This window comes from Amia ocellicauda, chromosome 4 (assembly GCF_036373705.1).
Source record: "Amia ocellicauda isolate fAmiCal2 chromosome 4, fAmiCal2.hap1, whole genome shotgun sequence".
Taxonomy (NCBI): domain Eukaryota; kingdom Metazoa; phylum Chordata; class Actinopteri; order Amiiformes; family Amiidae; genus Amia; species Amia ocellicauda.
Genome location: NC_089853.1, coordinates 28,655,039 through 28,673,841, shown reverse-complemented (window position 1 = coordinate 28,673,841; position 18,803 = coordinate 28,655,039). Strand labels below are relative to the sequence as shown.

The 18,803-nt window shown below is 41.7% G+C and overlaps 1 protein-coding gene across 10 annotated transcripts in view; it reads right to left on the bottom strand.

The window, feature by feature from the left end:
• The window catches only part of myo9aa (myosin IXAa), a 175,070-nt gene that overhangs the window by 9,865 nt on the left and 146,402 nt on the right, over positions 1 to 18,803 (bottom strand). For 9 of the 10 annotated variants that reach the window (XM_066701740.1, XM_066701736.1, XM_066701743.1 and 6 more), the window contains 19 exons: positions 15,097 to 15,177; positions 14,725 to 14,835; positions 13,043 to 13,165; positions 12,386 to 12,535; positions 11,709 to 12,022; positions 9,218 to 10,855; positions 8,928 to 9,033; positions 6,996 to 7,208; positions 3,919 to 4,022; positions 3,305 to 3,444; positions 2,883 to 3,100; positions 2,663 to 2,779; positions 2,067 to 2,255; positions 1,875 to 1,922; positions 1,610 to 1,721; positions 1,245 to 1,306; positions 796 to 988; positions 462 to 590; positions 226 to 331 (listed from right to left, as the gene is read on the bottom strand). In XM_066701740.1, the coding sequence (XP_066557837.1) occupies positions 226 to 331; positions 462 to 590; positions 796 to 988; positions 1,245 to 1,306; positions 1,610 to 1,721; positions 1,875 to 1,922; positions 2,067 to 2,255; positions 2,663 to 2,779; positions 2,883 to 3,100; positions 3,305 to 3,444; positions 3,919 to 4,022; positions 6,996 to 7,208; positions 8,928 to 9,033; positions 9,218 to 10,855; positions 11,709 to 12,022; positions 12,386 to 12,535; positions 13,043 to 13,165; positions 14,725 to 14,835; positions 15,097 to 15,177 (4,154 nt within the window). The remainder of the gene's footprint in view (positions 1 to 225; positions 332 to 461; positions 591 to 795; positions 989 to 1,244; positions 1,307 to 1,609; positions 1,722 to 1,874; positions 1,923 to 2,066; positions 2,256 to 2,662; positions 2,780 to 2,882; positions 3,101 to 3,304; positions 3,445 to 3,918; positions 4,023 to 6,995; positions 7,209 to 8,927; positions 9,034 to 9,217; positions 10,856 to 11,708; positions 12,023 to 12,385; positions 12,536 to 13,042; positions 13,166 to 14,724; positions 14,836 to 15,096; positions 15,178 to 18,803) is intronic. The other variant, XM_066701742.1, reaches the window with a different exon arrangement.

Below are 18,803 nucleotides of genomic sequence, written 5' to 3'. Positions count from 1 at the left end.
TGGAAAACCAAAGCAGCACACATTACTGAAGCACCGTCTTCCACGGCTTTTTCTCTTTACACTGCTTCCCCCATGTCAACCGGTTTAACCAGAAAACTAATCCTACCAAGAAAGAGGTCAAACAAAGTGGGGTTCTTCTTTTTTCTAATATTTTTGATGAATACCAGAAGGTATTGAGCACAGACATCCACCCCCACACACACATACACTGTCTCTCTCGCTCACCTCACTAGGTGGAATATGAGGCGCTCCAGTGTGTTGAGATGAGTTCTGCTAAGCTGATCGATCACAGAGTACACTCCTCGAATAATCTCCTTCTTATCCTGTAGACCTGCAGGTTCAAATGCCACAACAAAAATATTGTTCTTATTATTACTATTATGATAGATACAAGGGAAACGGATTTACGGCTTATTTCATTATATGGGACTCATGTTTCTGGATTAAAGAAAGACTCTTACCCATGGCTCGGAGAAATTCTTCATACAGTTCGAATGTCATTAGAGGATTTGGCAAGTCCCTCAGCCACTGCTTGAAAACGCTTGCGATGACATGAATGTTGTAGTCATCCAGATTCATACTGTTCACATCTGCAAGAGAAGAGAGAATATGACACTGTGCCTACTCACGAAATACAGGACAGCCCTTACAAGACACTACACTAAGCAGCTAACCATGCAGCTAACACAGCCAACTTCGTAATCTTGCCTTTAATATTGGGTGAATAGGTAATACAAGTACATAATTTATGGGAGTTTGGAAGTCCACTCTTGTTATACTTCTGCCTTAACATACCTGTGTCCAGCCCCTGCTTGAGTTCCTTTATTTTATTGGTGGAGCCTGACTTCCTGTAGATGCCCTCTGTGTACAGCCCGTGCATCTCAATGTAGTTGATGAGTTTCTCCACCACAAGGGGCACTGTCCTCTCGTCATTGGTCAGGCGGGAGACCTCCACACCAAATTGCCTGGAGGAAACCTCGGGGTCGTACTGTGGGGGACACAGACAGTCACATACTGACCAGGGGAGTGCCACAACGCACAATGCCCAGCCGTGACAGGCCAGGAGTAACAGTCTCTTAGAACATGCACTAGTCAGTCCATAGTACATCAGAATGTACAGCTCTGTAAACACATTCAAATGGCCAGTTCAAAAGGCCTTAAGGGCTGTACTTTTATGTAGGAGGTATTAAGAATGATAGTTGTACCAGCAATGGTAAAAAGTTAATCTGTTAGTGAATCCTTACCTTTTTGCTGCATTTTGTCGTTGTCCTCAAACAGCACTTTTTGTGGCAGGCGTACCTACATACTGGACACAAGACAGCAGGGTCAACACTTTCCTGCTCCTGTGTGATTTTCTGTCATATCTTCATTTTCAGTTTAAATTACTAACATTATGAGAAGACCAAAAGTCCGTCACCTTCTTTTGTAAAGAAGTAAAGCTTTTGAACCACAGACTTGTATTTGATAGACTTCCCTTCAAAAAGGAGACTGAAAGAGCATCTGTGACATATGGATAAGAGAAAATTCACCCCAGAGATCACAGTTGGAAGATGCAGTCCCTGGGAGCTGTAAAGGGCTGGAGGAAAAACCAAACACACTGTGCACTTACACTTGCAGACACAGGCTCTGTCCATCATCCAGATGAGCGAGGAGCAGTACTCGCAGTAAGTAGGGATGCTGTACTGGGTGGATTTGAAGATGTGGCCATTGTGCTCCTCAACCTGAGTGGAAATAAAGTATTGGGCATCAGGACAGTGCAGGGAAATCAACAGAAGGAAATTAGAATTTTAAATGGTAAGATCCCACACAACTGAAATTTAAATGGGGGAAAACTACTAAATCAAAAAACGCCTCACTGTACGCCGCATACTTACAATATCTGTGTCTTTTTTCCTCCTCTTTTTGCGCTCTGGTTTGGGAACCTAGGGAACAACAGGACAGTGAGACAACTCATTGAGCAGAGGCAAAGACTGGCTTTGTATTTGACAATCATGTATGTGTGTGTGTGTGTGTGTGTGTGTGTGTCTGTTAGTGTCAAAGAGGCGTGACCTATGCACTGCATGTACCTTGCTCACGGTGCTGTCCAGAGGCTTGTACTCAGTCATGAACTCGTCCAGGAAGACCTTGAAGGTGTTCACCCAGACCTTGACGGGCGACTCGCTCCAGTCCCGCTGCTCCTGGCGCATGGTCTTCTCCAGAATGTGTTCAAACAGGGCGTACAGGTCCTTATAGCGGATACTCTTCCCATCATCCATCTGCAACATCACAGGGGATCATGTAAGCAGGGTCCAGTACAAACATCTCAGACCAGCCCACATTTGACTCGGTAAACAGCTTTTCAATGAAGTTCCATAGAGTAGGCTTACACATGTATATTAGTGTCACTTCTGTGATAAACCTTGTTTTCAGGTATGACTTATATAAACTACAAAATTAATATTTTTTAACTGTTTTTTAACATTAGATCTTCAATTGCCCAGGCATATATAAACCCACTATGACAACAGCGTCATTCCATGTCATTATTTACTCTATTCTTCAGGTGAAAGCAGTGACAATCAATTTGACCAGTGAGATCTAATTTGCAGTGTAAACATTTTTTTTTAATGTAGACAATCTTAGTCATCCCAGCTTTAGAAGAAGCGATATCATATCTACTCACAGCGAGGGCAGTGGAATAGGAATTGAAGATGTTGAGGCGGAACTCTTTAAGAGCCTTTTTGAAGACCACGTCCACCATAGTGTCTTTCTTGCTGTCCTCATTGTCCAGGTCATTGATCTGCAAGATGAAGATGATGTTATTCAAACTTTCTCATGCCCTAGTGGACAGACACAGCAGGCTGCAGTAGGACCCTGGGGGTGCCTCTGGCAGGACCACTCACCTTCTTCATGAGGAACTCGTTCATGCTCTTGTAGTCCCCAGCGCTGGTGAGAATCTGCAGGGAGTCATTCTGCCACTGGGCCGGCTCCAGAGCCACACTGCTGATCTTCACACTGCGCCGCCTCTTCACCTTGGGGGACGGCTCCTTGTTCTCCTTGAACTCCTTCCCTCGCTCTGTGGCCAAGTCCGGGCTACGGGGGGGCGTCATGTGCTCCTGTCCTGCTTGGGAGACAGCTCTGAGTTACACTCACATGAGCCACGAGCACAAGGCAGTTTCATGTTGAATGGGCCACAGAATAATGCCTTGTATTTCTTTATATCAACTGTTCATCACAATGCAATAAACCAAAGTTCTGTAAAAAACGTTTCGATCTATATTCTTTATCAAGAGCATAGAGTGGAGTGTCAGGGGAGTACACGTACCCTCGCCTATCTGCAGTCCAGAGTCCAGGGCATCTGCGTCCCTGTGCAGCTCTTGCAGGTCTCCCACACTTGCCAGCTTCTCTCGGGGTGGCTTCTTGTCACCCTGCTTTGCCTTCCCCCAGAAACGCATCTTCCGTACCCTGCCGAACGCAAGACGGAGACATGAGCTCAGACTAGTCTAACACTCAACCGCTCAAAGCAGATGCACAGCCAGCATAGATATGCAGCTGCAAACATGTTATGGAATACTTCCTGTCAGGGCTGACATAACATCAGTTTCAGTTATTTAAGAAAAACAGCATAACATTACAAAAAGTACAGTGCAATACAATTGCCTTCACTGTCACATCAGATGGATGAATAACAACAAGAAACCATTTTCAAGAAATATTCTGATAAACATATTGGGATTGTGACCATTTTGGCACAGACACCTGCATGAAGGGAAAACACTATTACAATGCATTGAAAAGGAATAAATACTTTACCTTCTCCTAACTCCCATTCCCCACAACTGGCCCTTGTTCATCAGGAAAATGAAATACATTTTAAAGTATAATTTATAATAATTATATACACACTGTAGGACTGTGTCTGATCGGTCATTTGTTTACCTTCCGTCCGAGTGGGAATTCTTCCGAATGCTGTCCACCTTGCCCAGATCTCCAGAGGACATGGTTTTGTGCATCTTCTTCTGATCTTCAGTATATGAGGACGGCTAAAAGTTCAACACATTGGCACGAGATATTAAAATAATCAAAAAGGCAACACCTGATACAAGTAAGAGATGAAGAGGTGCTGCCACACTGGTCTCAAACTCTGGGAGTCACAGAAAACTAAAAACTAAAACATTTTCAGATTAAATGCTTCTCAATGTGTCCCAAACAACTTTCTTTCAGAAAAATACTGGGATTACACTCTCCAAATCTAAAGATTTAAAAACTAGGCTTTCAGGACCTGCTAAACAGGTGAGAATCTCCCGATACTGGATTCTCACCACAGAGAGTCAGACTTCATGGTTGATAAGAAAGACAACAATTAAGCACTTTCCTGGCACTCTTAAAAATGCCCTGGCAGCTATTTCCGTAAAACCCAGAGGCGTCTGCCACTGCGTGTCTTCTCAGCACACTTCCCAGTTTAGTTGGCCAGACACCGTTAACTGAACTGTGGCTGAACTCGCCTGGCACAGAGAGGATAAGATAAGTGAAGCAGCAGTTACACTGCATTTTCAGATTTTTTTCACCTTTTTAAGGATTGGGTTCATGAATGTATCACCACAGTGAAGCATCTTTCTGTAGCTGCGATCATTTTTGACTATTCACTTTTCTGTATTGGCCTGGGCCATTACCACAAAGTAAAGTATTTCTAAATCAATAACAGCACATTTTCTTTAAGCTAGACTCGACTCTATTGTATTTTAGTTCCAACAGTTCTTAAGGAGTAAAACATCTCAGACAGTAATAAGCTGTCCTGTTGTTGAATGCAGGACATTTGGGAGCTTGTTTCTTTTTTCTTTTTTTTTATCCAAAAACAAAACAAAGCAGAACAAAATCTCAGGCCTGTAGATGGCAGTGTAAAATTACTTTTGACTGAGGCTTTCAGCTACTAAGAGACTAAGGAGTTTCTGTGGGCAGGACTGCTGTGGTGACACTATCAATTATATCCCTTTAGTCTGAAAACGACAGATTTTGGGATTCCCACATTTCCAGTGCTCAATTATTTGAAGTTGCTCTGGCTACATACATCAATGTTTCTAAGTGATGTATTATAAAAGGAAATAGTTTCCACTATGCTATAAGCCAAATATACTCAAACAAACGCATTTCTGTCTTTCTCAGTCGTCACTGATTTTTAAAACTAAACTTGTCTCATCTCCCTCAAAATAAACAATCTGAAAGGCACACATCTAAGAAATTAATATTTAATGGGTCAACTCAAATTAAATACCTATACATGTATTCTAGTTTCAGACTTGACATGTGGCATGAAGCCTCATAAGTATAAATCTATAATTTTATAGTTTCCATTAGCAACCAAATTCTGTAAAACCTTGAAAAGACTCACAGTTCATCTACATTGGTTTAATTTTTTCTTTCGACTGCCTTCCTTCTATTCTCAAGTTTTTTAACATGCTATGTGGATTTACTGTTGCCTTTGGTTAAGTCTTCTCAAAAAAATGCTTTTTGGTGTTTTAAAAAATGTAGTTGGGTGTAAGAAAAAGAGGAGACGCTGTTGTCATAGTGGGTTTATAGATGCCTGGGCAATTGAAGATCTAATGTCAATGTGACATACTGTATCATTCTCTGCATTGCAAAACATAGACCGTAACCACTCAAGGTCTGCCATGAAACAGTGACTGGTTTACTTTTTGTCTCTCATTAATTCTATGACTCTGTGACTATTTTTGGAACATTCTGCAGATCAGTGTCAGAGTTTATACCTGTGTGAACAAAAAGGTATTATTTAGCAAATACAAAACACAGCAAGTGAAATATGAAGTTAAAGCCAATCTTAACGTGAAAAATCACAGTACGGAATGTGAGTAAATCAACACAATTAGGTAGAGGTGAAACTGAAGTGAGCGTGCCAGACGACACGTGAGACCAATGGAGCCCAGACCACAGAGTGGCGATGGATGTGCACAGCGCTAACGGTGAGGTAAAGAAGGAAATCAAGTGTGCCCCAAGAAGACTGTTACAAGCTACTGCATGCAATGATTGGTTGTTAACCAGGCTCTAATGAAAGAGGTGAATTTCGTTTGTGGTCTTGGTTATGAATGAGGTGAAATTATTCCGCCATTTCAGGTGACCCCCTGCTGGCTGGGCAGTGGCGTCCAAACCAGCCAGCGATCACAATATCCAGTGCAAGTGCGATAACGTGGCTAGAGATTCACTCACAGGGGAAAACACGATTTTGAATCCAGCTTTGTGATCGTCTGACTTTTGCTGCTGATCAAACACCAGCTTGGACATGTTTTGGTTGATGTTACCCTGCTTTGGTATTAAAAAGCAGCATAATCAAGTATAATAGTCTCATTTAATGGAGCCATATGGATTGTATCAAGAAAATGTTTTTGGAAAGCACTAAATATTCAGTGTTTCTCCATTATACATATTCCTGTTTTGAAATATGTTGTTCATTATACACATAATTAAGCTTGGCCTTTAACCCTTTCTATACCACAATCCTCAATGTGACACAGAGGTACTTCAACATAAAATAATTAAAACATTCAAAATGTTCATTTTTTCAGTTTTCCAATTTTATATTTTCATATAAAGGCTCGTACCTGTTTTTAACTATAAACAAGTAAAACAAATCAACAATATATGCAACTTATACTGTGATGTATGTATGTACTATTTATCTCCTAAATTACCATTTCATGACAAATTTCACAACAATAGGAAGTGCAGAAAGGGTTAAGCTTGTCAGTATCCAGGCCTTAAAATAATACACTTCAGGCCGTTTTTTCAAAAGGTGTTTCCCCAACTACAGTACAGTGAAAGAACAAAATAAAAATAAAGTAAAATAAAAAACTGGAGTATTGAAGCGGTTTTAGTTGTCAGTATTGCAATTCTACCCAGGTGGTGTGCTGAAGGGGTTAGCAATAAAGAGATGCTCCCATTTGTGAGCGTCACACCCAGAGAAGGCCTGCTGGTTCTGGGTGTGGTCTGGCTGGTTGAATTACCATTTCGGAGTCACTGTGACAAGCCTGTACTCCGCTCCCCTCAGTGTCATGCTCGGGGTGGGGCAGGCTGGGGGAGAGAGGGGGCGTGATGGGGGTCTCATCATACTCATCTTCCTCCGATTCCCCCTCCCCCTCAGGGTTTGTACCGCGGGTCAGGAAATCAGAGCGTGTCCGCGCCATGCGGGCTTTCTTTTTATGGCCTGGTCTGGCAACCTAATTAACCAAATAATAACAACACAGGTAAAAACCTCCTTGCTTCAGCACTCAGTCTTGTCATAGAGCCCAGCTCCAAAGGTAGGGCCCTTAGACACCCCTCTCTACCACCATGTATATATAAAAACACACTATATATATATATGTGTGTGTGTATGTGTGTTTGTGTGTGTGTTAATAAACAAACAAACAAACAAATAAATATATATAGACACACATATATATTATATATATAAACAATCATATATATATATATATAACCATATATATGTATATAACCACACACACTCGCATAACAGTCATAAACATACAAGGCTAATAAAATGCACAAATATATAAGCCACACACAATACACAGAGCAACAGCTAAGGAGCGACTGTCACAACAAAGAAAGCCATCACAGGGATACACAGCCATGCCGGGCTGAACTGGACCAAGACATTTACTCTAAGTTCATACAAAATATTAAAATCAATATAATCAAATTAATTCCAAAAGGGGAAATTTAACTTCAGAAATTGCTTTATTTTAGTGATTCAGGTCATTCCAGATCTAAAAGGTTCTAGTTCAGGCAACTATGGAATGAATATGTGAAGATCCTGAAAAGTCATTCTGCTCTGTTGACTCCATCCCTGCTGCCAAATGTGTGCTATTTGGGCTTTAAGCCAATCAAAGTACTATCAAAGTACTTCAACTACAGTATGCAATGAAGTATCAGTCGCTTTTAGAGTATTGCTACATTAAATATAAATATACAAATATTTAAAAAGAATATTCTATGGATGTTTTGAAAATGTAATTACAGAATAAGTGTAAATGGGTCCAAGAGATATCTTGCATTCCTTTAATAGCCTCATTGTACTTTCCCTCTGTACTTACACTCTCTTGCTCACTCTTCAAGTTCACACTGCTTAGGCTTATATCTGTTCTTTTTCACCATTTGTAAATAATATGGGACTTGATCACATCAAGTCAAACAAATGGGGAAAGAGACCAGTGTATCTGATTTTGTATCTCTTTTTGCCTCTGGACTTATTATTATTAACAGTGCATGTAGCTGAAACCTGTGTTGCAGGAAGAAATCTCTGGATTCAGAGATTAAGTTAAAGCCGATCCTATGTGCCTAAGTCCAAGACCAGCCGTAACCAATTAATGAAGTTCTTAGGAAGAAATGGTTCAAAAGAAAAAATAAATTTGAATTAAACTTGAGTTGATTACCATTCAATGAAAAAAACAAACATAACAAAAAACACAAATTTTCACATCAGGAACCATATGAAAACGATTAAATGACCTAATGTCTGCTGTGTTAAAAAACTTCCTAAGAACCTGAAAACTGTGGTTTGGATGATTTTTGGACTCAGACTTGGGACATCTGTCTTGATATCGTTCAGCCCTGCTTACGTGTTCAAGCTCTTTGGAGGCTGTGCTTTTGACCGAAATCCCTGTTAGAGCACTGGCCTTGCTTTCTTACAATGCGACAGGACTGCTTTCAGACAAGAAAGATTCTTAAGCAGGTTGTACTGACAAGTATGTCCCTCCAGTCCACAGACAGCTTTTCTCTTTGCTTGATTTACAATATTTTGTCCACCCCAAATAGAGTTTGCCTCTCCACCTACCTCTGTAAGAACCAACATTGTGTTCCTGAAGTCAACATAAGGAATGAGTCATTAATAAATGCCAACATGTCTTCCCTGACAAAAATACATTTCCACTCACCTCATGCCCTTTATGCCCAGAGATTTTTGAAGGCTTGGTGCTGGAGGAAACTTCATCTTTTTGGATGGCCATAGACCTCTCTTGATTGGCAGATTCCTTATCAGACCTGAAACGCATTTGTTTTTTGAATACCAGAAGGTATTTCAGGTTTATTATTGAACGGGCACTTAAAAGACCCAGTTCACACATGACAAACCAAAGCGTAGATCAATTAGACATTTACACGATCCAGAAGCAGCTTGTTTTGTAACTGGAAGAACAAAATAAAACAGATTAAGCTCAGCACTCACTTGGTAAATGTGACCTTGTTGTCCTTTGGTGAAAAGAAGATGGAAGTAGGCCTGTCAGTCATGCTGATGTCAATGGTCTGACTGGGGAGTTTCTTGTGTTGCCTTGGCCTCTCATTCCTGGCACCAGTGTCCTGAGTCTCCAGAGTAAGCTTGGGTGTCCAGCCGCCTACCTTTGACAGGTCCTGTACAGTCCTGTCCTGAAACATACTCAAAGGGCGCTCTTTGGAAGCAGGGCGTGTCGGCTCTTTACTCCCAGGCTCTGATGGTAAGACGATGTGGATGTCCACCAGAGAAGGAGAGAGGTCTGTTGCTTTGGTCGAGGACTCCAGTGGTCCCTGAGTGTCCAGGAGAGAAGGGAGCCTCTTTAACCCGGTGCCTGTAGCATCCTGGGGTTGTGTGGCACCGCTCTGGCGGCTCTTCTCAATCTTCTGCAAGGCCTCCCCACGGTGCTTCTCAAAGAGGTCCCTCTCGTACTGAGCAAAGTACTTGCGCTGCTTCTCCAGGATCTCCTTCTGCTGGCGAATCTGGTCCATCATCTCCTTCTCATTCTGCTGCTGCTGCTGCTTTTGCTGCTCCACCTTGTCCTTGTTCAGCTTTTCCAGTTTCTCCAGAACGGCCAGGTTGCCAGCATTCCTAGGCCCAAGAGGAAGAGGCTCCATCGTTTGAGCTGCGCTGTCTCGGAGCTCCGGTGCTGGGGCCTGACTGCGGTCCAGCAATGTGTCCTTCTGCATGCTGATCACCACAACCACGGGCTTGCGGGACACTTCCTTCCGTTCCTTTGGCAGTGTAGCGATGCTCTCTGGCCTCCCAGCAGTGGAGTCCTCATTGGACTTGCGGACGACAGAGGAGCTCTCGTGCTGTGGGACGTAGAAAGTGGGCAGGCTGTTCTCCATCTTAGGTAGGGAGGTCAGACTCAAAGGGTCTTTCTTGGGGCTAGTGGACAGATCATTTGAAATCAGGGATCCTGCTGGGCCTGGGAACCTATCAGTCAACTTTGGGCTACTGGAAAAGAGCTCTGGTTGCTCAGGTAATGTGGACGGAGAACCAAGTTCCTCTGATTCTGGCTTACCTTTGGGGTAGTCATCAATGCTAAGCAACTCAAAACTCCCCCTTGAGCTCTCACTGTCTGGAGTGCCTTGAGGTGAGTGCAGGCTCTCTGCAATCAGCTCAGTAGACCACCGCCTTTCCTCGGACGGAGACACCCCACTAGTAGACCTCACCTTTAGTAGCTCAAGACTAAACTTGGCCTGTTCAAGCTCTCTCATTCTTCGGCTCTCTCTCTTGGCCCTTACCACTTTCTTCTGGTTGGGGTCATCCAGTGACTTAGGCCTCTCTCTCACCACGACCTCTGACATGGTGCCAGCTCCACTCTCCTCACTCTTTTCCTCCACAGTGGACTCATGCAGGTCTGAGGGGCTCTCCTTGCCCAATTCATCCTGAGAACCTTCCTGCGCTGAGCTGCGTCTCCGTAGAAACCTTTCCCGCTCTTCATAAGAACTGTCCTCCCACCGACTAGGATCCAGACCCATGATCTTTGTGATGTCCTTGTCTCCATAAGCCTCCTCCTCGAGTGCTGGACTTATCTGTCCATTTTGAAGCTGACTCTCTTTCAGCTTCTGCTCTTTGAGATATCTAAACCTAAACAGAAACAAAATAGAATTGAAGTTACAAGAAACATCTTTAAAGATGGGATTAGAGTTCATTGCATTACTGTGGTGGAGGGGTGAGAAACCAAATATTTCATGGGACTCTAGGCAGCTTCAATGGATAAAACCCAGAGCTGTTTCAGGCTGTTTCATCTGCCAGCTTCTGTTCCTGCATGACATAACAAGTAGTACCAGTGACTAAAATAGAGATGTAATGTCCTGGGCCCAGAGGAATTTATTACAATTTACACCTGATTTGGAGTATGCATGATATGTAATCATATTACTTATTCATTTATTCACAGTTTCATTCAATATTTGATGTTGGTTTAATAAAAAATAAAACAAATAGTAAGAACTGCAGAGTGAAATTGGCCAATTGAAAACGCAAAACCATAGCCAAGTCCAAGGTATGGTGATTAACTCAGATTCTATGTTCTTATCTTGTTAATAAAATATATAATTATACAAAATAGAAATGTTATTTGTGTGTTTATACACATTACTGTTTATAAAAGTTCACTATAATGGCGACTGGGACCATTTAACTAACAGAAAATACCTAACCTGACAACTACAAACTTACCATATTTACAGTCATAATAATGAAATAATTAAAAAATAATTCAAATAAATTGACAAAACATACCCTTTTCCTACTGAATGCAACCTGTTTTTAGCTATTGTTTTTCCTCAGCAAATGTGTTAGGTCTTTTTGAAACCTTTTTTCTCTTTCATATGTTGGAGATGTTTTTGAAAACACTTACTTAAAAAGTCAAACATATTTTAGTGTCTTATTAAAATCATAAGAAAAAGCAAACTTGAGGAGCCACGAGTTTGATTACCTCTGTCGTGCCAGGAACCCCCTGCAAGCTGCCTGAAGGAGAATTGTCTGGTGCCGGAGAGTGTGGTAGGTGGCCCTGTCTCTGCAGACTCTCCACGCAGTCTGGATGGTGATTGCGGCCTCCGCCCTCCTCCAGCAGCAGCGCCGCCAGCTCCTCTGGAGTAGCACAGCGGCATCCCTCCATAGCAGGTATCTGTGGCGTTCCCTGTAGCCCCGCCACACCGCCTGTAGGTATACTGCCGCCCCCTGCTGGACGGTTGGGTCCGGACCGGCTTCATCAGCTGCCTGCTTCAATCTATAGTTGCGCCACCAGTGCTGCAGAGATTCAAGGAAGAAAGAGTTACAATGTCTATTATCTGTTATTTAGACAGTGAATGGGGACTTTCTTCAACATCCCAAAGAAACTGCTTGGCTAAAAAAAACACAAAAAATGTTACGTCTTATTAAAATTTGAATTCTTACAATAATCACCCCATAATTCATACTATACTTGAATTTACCATGAATGCATACCGTATATTTAAGAACAACCTACAACATACGTAGAATCTCACACAACAGGAGTAAGAGGATCTGCCAAAATAAAAGCAAGAACCTATGAGAAGAGTAACCCCATGCGTGCTGCTGGCCTTCAGAGGGCACAGCTCTGGTGAGGGCAGCTGAAGGAGTGAAACCCACCTGGATAGCCACGGCTGCCTGTTTCATGTTGACAAAGTGCCTCCTCTCCAGCAGGGTTCTGAACCAGCGCTGCAGTACGATGATTCTCCGTAGCACCTCCTGGTGTAGCAGGTCCTGGAGCCTCTGCCGCTCCACCTCTCTCATGAATACCTGGGGCGTCCCGAGACCACGTCAGATATACACAACAGCAAACACTGGCCACCTCCAAATAACTTGAGGAATGTAAAGCACCGGGCACTAATGATAGATTACACTCCAGCTTGGGGGGGCAATGCCATCTGAAAGGAATGATGCCGAATTCTATGGCAGCATTGTGAGATCATGCTGCACAAGTTTTGGACACCCCTTTGATGTGTTTCAACTCCCAGCCTTCTAATTGGGGATGGCGAGGAGTGTGGGTGTATAATGCTGTCCTTACTTGTCTGATAACCCCCCATTCTTATGTGGCAAATATCTTTTGAATGTATGTCATGCTCAACCAGGTTTAACAGTCTAAATACCTGGAGACAGGTAGAAAATGGCACTTCTGTAAGAATACATTATCTGGCACCTGGAGCGTGTTATCTTTATCCAATTTCATAGTAGATCATCCCTTTGCTGCAAAGACACGCTTAAGAAATAATGAAGAGTTTACTAGATTCCAATGTCTGTACGTACCATTGTAGTGCCAACTTGATAGCTGTCTGACGTGAGGTCAAACTGGCAAAGGAAATCCTGTATACACTGCGGTGTGGCACTGGTGCCATCTGGTAACAGCACGTGGAAGTGATCAACGAAATCCTGACAAGAGAAAAGAGAGATACAAAGGGGGACATTGTATCACAATCGGTACATATCTTGTCAAAGAGTCTTGTGTGAGTCTGTGTGTGTGTCAGGGGGGGCAATTTCTTTCCCCCCCTATAATTTATATTTGTATTGAATGGCTGCTATCTGGACACATGTGGTTTTTAAACACATACTCGAAATGTTACAGCTGCCTGACATCACTGAGTAAACATGCAGCTCACTAACACATGCTGTCTCAGGAAGAAAAGCGGGGCTGACAGAGACAATGAGCTCAACAGTCCCCGGGCTCCATTCCGCTCCAGGCTGAGACTGCAGGGGGCGGGTTGGGAAATAGATGCTGTGTTTATATAATTATTATTGGGGCTTCATTATTAACAATAATGCACCTCTGTTCTGAGAGCCGGTTGTTGAGGACACCACAGTGTTTACAGGATGAGCACATCATTCAGCCATTTATACTCAGAACCCGCATTGTGCTGGAAGTCTGGAAATTATACTGGACAATTTAGCAAAAAGCAATATTTTGCAAACCACCCATGAATTCAGCTGTTAAACTGAAAGAAAATGAATTGAGGGGGTCTGCTTTGATTCATACTCAGTCTTCAAAGGATTGTTACCCTTCATCAAATTAAAGGAGCTGTGTCAGACCAAGAGAGCACATGAGAGTTCTAATTTCCCCTGAAAGAAAATTGTGGGCAAAACTCCCTGCCAAACCCTCTGGAAAAAGTGTGCAGTTTATGCAGTCTACAATAGCTGACTTTATGAATGGTACAATTAAGGGTGTTGGCAAAAGGGCACTGGGCCCTTTTTGGCAAATATGTGTGTAGTTGCTCTTCTCTAGGGCAAAAGTGACTGCATTCAAAAGGTTCAACATCACATACACGGAGAGCTATATAATACCACACACACAGCCAGAATTATGTTGCTAACCTACTGAAGGGTGTTACAACCATTAGAATCAACACTTTCCAATTCACTCAATCACAGCAAGAGACCAGTTCAAGGTGCTGTGCATTAGGGAGGAAAGACTATGTCATGTGCAATATTGCAATACCTGTTACAACTGTCTAAATCGTGCCTGCATATGGCCCACAGTATGTTGCTATGAGCCAGTGGACAGAAGACATGGTCCACACATACAGACTTTTGTCTTTACGGTCTGAAAAATTGTTTTGCGATTGGCAACATTGCTAAATAGGGCCTGTAGAGTACATTGATCGCATCCCAAACAGTGCATGTTTCCAGTGCAATTGGAAACAATGATTCAGGCTCTTGGATTTAGAAATCGGCTGTTGACTAAAGAAGTTGAGGAAAACAGGAAATAATTTCAGCCACTACACACCCTATACACAAGGATCACTTGATGTTCTCATTAGTTACACTTTGTATGTATTTTGTGTTTTTATTATTAAGGAAGTGCTTTTGAGTAAAAAATAAAAAATGAAAAATTCAACAATTCAATGATTATGCTTGGTTTGAAATCTTTCCAAATGTTCATTACTCATTACTCTGATAAGCAACACTAGAACTCTAGGTAAAAAGCCAAAACTCACCTGAAAAGTGTATTTTATGCTGTAGCCTGATTGTCGAATCCTGACCGTTTCCAGCATGCCTGTGTAGCGTAGCTGTCTCAACACCAGGCTGTCATTGAATCGCAGGGGAAGCTGCATTGGAGTGATCAAAAAAAAAATAAAATATATGGATGGAGTTTGGTACAAAACAGGCTGGTTCAAGCCATGAAGCAAGCAAATAAACTAAATAGTTTAACTACAATTTGGTTAATTTGTTGATTTTAATTAAGGGACTACCATCAACTGACTGTAAAAAGCAAGAAGACAAAACAAAAACAGACACTGACTGACAGCTGCTCTCGGGCATCTTAAAGAGTGTGAAGTGGGGTGTAGGTTGTCATAGAGCTCCTTTACCTTCTCTGCATTGGAACGGATACATTTGACAAAGTAGGGCTCAGCCTGACCCAGTGTTTCCATCAGTTTAGTAAGAGATGCCTAGAAAGAAGGAGGAGGGAGAAAAACAAACAAAATGGAAAACAATGTTAAGCATGGCTTTATACACCCTGCCTTGATCTTCTCCAACCATGTCACAAAAGTGAAATGTAAAATATTATTGTGTTAAGCAGTTTAAACAAACAAGGGAGACGAAAAGGCTTCATTTATGAATCATGTTGTTGCATTTTTCTTAACCACATATCCCTCAGATTATAAAAATCCCAATTTAGTAAAGCAGCTGCCACACTAGTTTCCAGGGCACAAATAAACACAGTCCTTTTGGGAGTAGTACTAGTGTTTTCAAGAGGATTTAAACAGGAATAATATGAAGCAAACTGACCTACAGCTTCAGCGTGTGTCCATTTCCTCTGGAGGGAATTGGAGAGTGTATTAAAGGACACATCATTGCACCACTAGCACCACCTGAACCTCATTTCTTCCCTTGTATGAGAATGGCTATTGCTTGTGGAGGATATGCTGCTATTTTGGTGATCATGAATTCACTTTCCCACTCAAGAGATTAACGGAATAGAGTTCATAACAGGATGTGGGGGTGACTTCATGGGATGAAGTCATCAACAGCTTTGGATGGGATTTTTGCTACGGGATGGAGAGTGGTATAATATATATATATACACACACACACACACAAAATCTTTACTGCTCCCTTTCTTCTCTGATAAAGTGCTTTTCTTGACTTAATTTAGAATGGCCGAGGAATGTACTTGTGTTAGTTCCCAGGGTCCAAATGTGGATGGGAATACTTTAAGCCCTATTCATCATCATCATCAGCCTTTGTCAATCCACTGCTGGATGAATGCCTCCCCAAGATATTTCCACTTGTTTGGATCACAAGCAGCTCTATTCCAGGTTATGCCAGCCAAGCTTCAGATCTCATTTTCCCCATCTTCTATGTGCTCCCTATTATTACTGTCTATATGCAAAAATAACACCCTATCAAAAACACACCACTGAACACAACATATTTGAAAAAATCATGGGAAGCCAAGAAGGCATTACTTCAAGTCTTCATTTTGTTTTGAAACTTTTATTTATTTTAATTGGAAGGTGGAAGTTAATAATTCTTAACTGGCTGTTTCTACACTTATATTCCTCCACAGAGGCAATATTTTAACCCTGTGAAAAATAAATAAATGTAGTAATAAAGTTTAAATGATTAGTTATATTTGGCCTGCAAAATATTTTAATTAAAAGGGCAGACATGACTACATGAATTAATGTATTTGGAAGGATTTTAATATAGATTAGCTACCCAGGCCTCCAACAAAAACAAGGCAACCAGCTTTTGCTGGTGCTGATTTAATTCTGGCGGCATTGTAGTAAAACACACCCTCATCACAGAAGTTTCCCAGAGCACAATGGAGCAAGATTAGGTTGTTCCATTTCAAACACTGTGGAAACCGATGCTGACTGAGAGGTTGTGTGGGGTCTTGGAGATATTGAGACTCATGGGGAATACGAATCCAGAACTCTTTTTGGTATAAAAAAGAAAAACGAAACAAAGAGGTTCTCTTTAATTCTTAAAACAAGTGTGAAAAGGACAACCGCAGAGGTTGTGAGATTGCGTGAGTCAAGGAGAATTACATAATTCTCAACTCACAGGATACAGGGATGAGATCAACATGTTTGAAACACTGGAAAAGAAGGGTTTATAGAGCAGTAATTTAGCCAAATGGCGAAGTCACAAATGCTTTATAATGTAACAATTGTTATTACCTAGAAACAGTGTCAATTAGTATTTAAGGCATTATAGTTCTTAATTTATGTTTCAAACTCCCTATTTGCTTATGGAAGTAGAGGTGAGAGGAGACACCAGAGATGTCAACAAGTCCCAAGTCTCTTTGCTTCAAGTCCAAGTAAGTCCCAAGTCAGTATTAAGAAAGTCTCAAGTAAGACTCAAGTCATTGAACTACAAGTAAAGTCTCAAGTCTTCAATTTTGAGCGTCGAGTCTTCAAGTCTCTTTTATAATGAATTACCACTTATGATCTTCTTTCTACTTTAAGTAATACAATACATAACAAAGCAGGATATCAAAAACATTGTTATTGTCCATATATCACCAAAATAATGTGCAATAGTATAAAAATAATAATAATAATAATAAATATATATATATATATATATATATATATATATATATATATATATATATATATATATATATATATATATATATATATATATATATATATATATATATATACACCGATCAGCCATAACATTATGACCACTGACAGGTGAAGTGAATAACACTGATAATCTCGTTATCATGGCACCTGTCAGTGGGTGGGATATATTAGGCAGCAAGTGAACATCTTGTCCTCAAAGTTAATGTGTTAGAAGCAGGGAAAATGGGCAGCGTAAGGATCTGAGCGACTTTGACAAGGGCCAAATTGTGATGGCTAGACGACTGGGTCAGAGCATCTCCAAAACTGCAGCTCTTGTGGGGTGTTCCCGGTCTGCAGTGGTCAGTACCTATCAAAGTGGTCCAAGCAAGGAAAAGCGGTCAACCGGCGACAGGGTCATGGGCGGCCAAGGCTCATTGATGCTCGTGGGGAGGGAAGGCTGGCCCGTGTGATGCGATCCAACAGACGAGCTACTGTAGCTCAAACTGCGTGTGTCAGAACACACAGTGCATCCAATTGAGCATCTGTGGGATGTGCTGGACAAACAAGTCCGATCCATGGAGGCCCCACCTCGCAACTTACATGAGTTAAAGGATCTGCTGCTAACGTCTTGGTGCCAGATACCACAGCACACCTTCAGAGGTCTAGTGGAGTCCAAGCCTCGACGGGTCAGGGCTGTTTTGGTGGCAAAAGGGGGACCTACACAATATTAGGCAGGAGGTCCTAATGTTATGGCTGATCGGTGTATATACAAACATACACACACACACACACACACACACACACACAGTTGGTTCCCTATATATATTGGTGAATTATGGGACAAAATATGAATATGGGTTTTCTTTTTGGTCCAAAACAGAAAATGCACACTCCTACTACTAAGCCTTACTTCGAACATAAGTAGAAGAACATCAACCATGTTGCTAGATGTCTTCATCCATCAATGAAGTATTGTACTTGTACTACAGAGGATTGCACTTGGAATGTATCAAGTTGGACAGAACCCTGTCACTCATCTATGCACGATGTGGTTGTAGAATTAGTCCACCATGGTTGAAAACCTGCTCAATAAGGTGCACTTGTTGCTGGTACAGATAATGCTCTCACTGCCACACAAAGAGTGATAGCAGAGTTTTCCTATTCATAGCCCAGAAGAGGAGGCTGTTTTGTGCTTCACACATTGTGAGGTACTGGCTGAGCTGAGAGGCAGGTGATACATTTTGATAAATATTTTAAGCAACTTTAGCATTTTAGCAACTTTAGATAACTGGCAAGCTAACTACTAAAATAAACACTACCCAATTGATCTAGAATGTAGAAAGTTGCTGCTTAGCTAGCTAGGTGATCGTGCTTGGGACAGCAAGGATGCGTTAGCTAGTGGAGGAGACGTAACAGGCATGCGCCTGTGCTGTAGTCACGTTCTTCTAAAAGTTCGCATTTTGTTAGCTTTTCCTTGCTGTCAGTAAGTTTGTGCT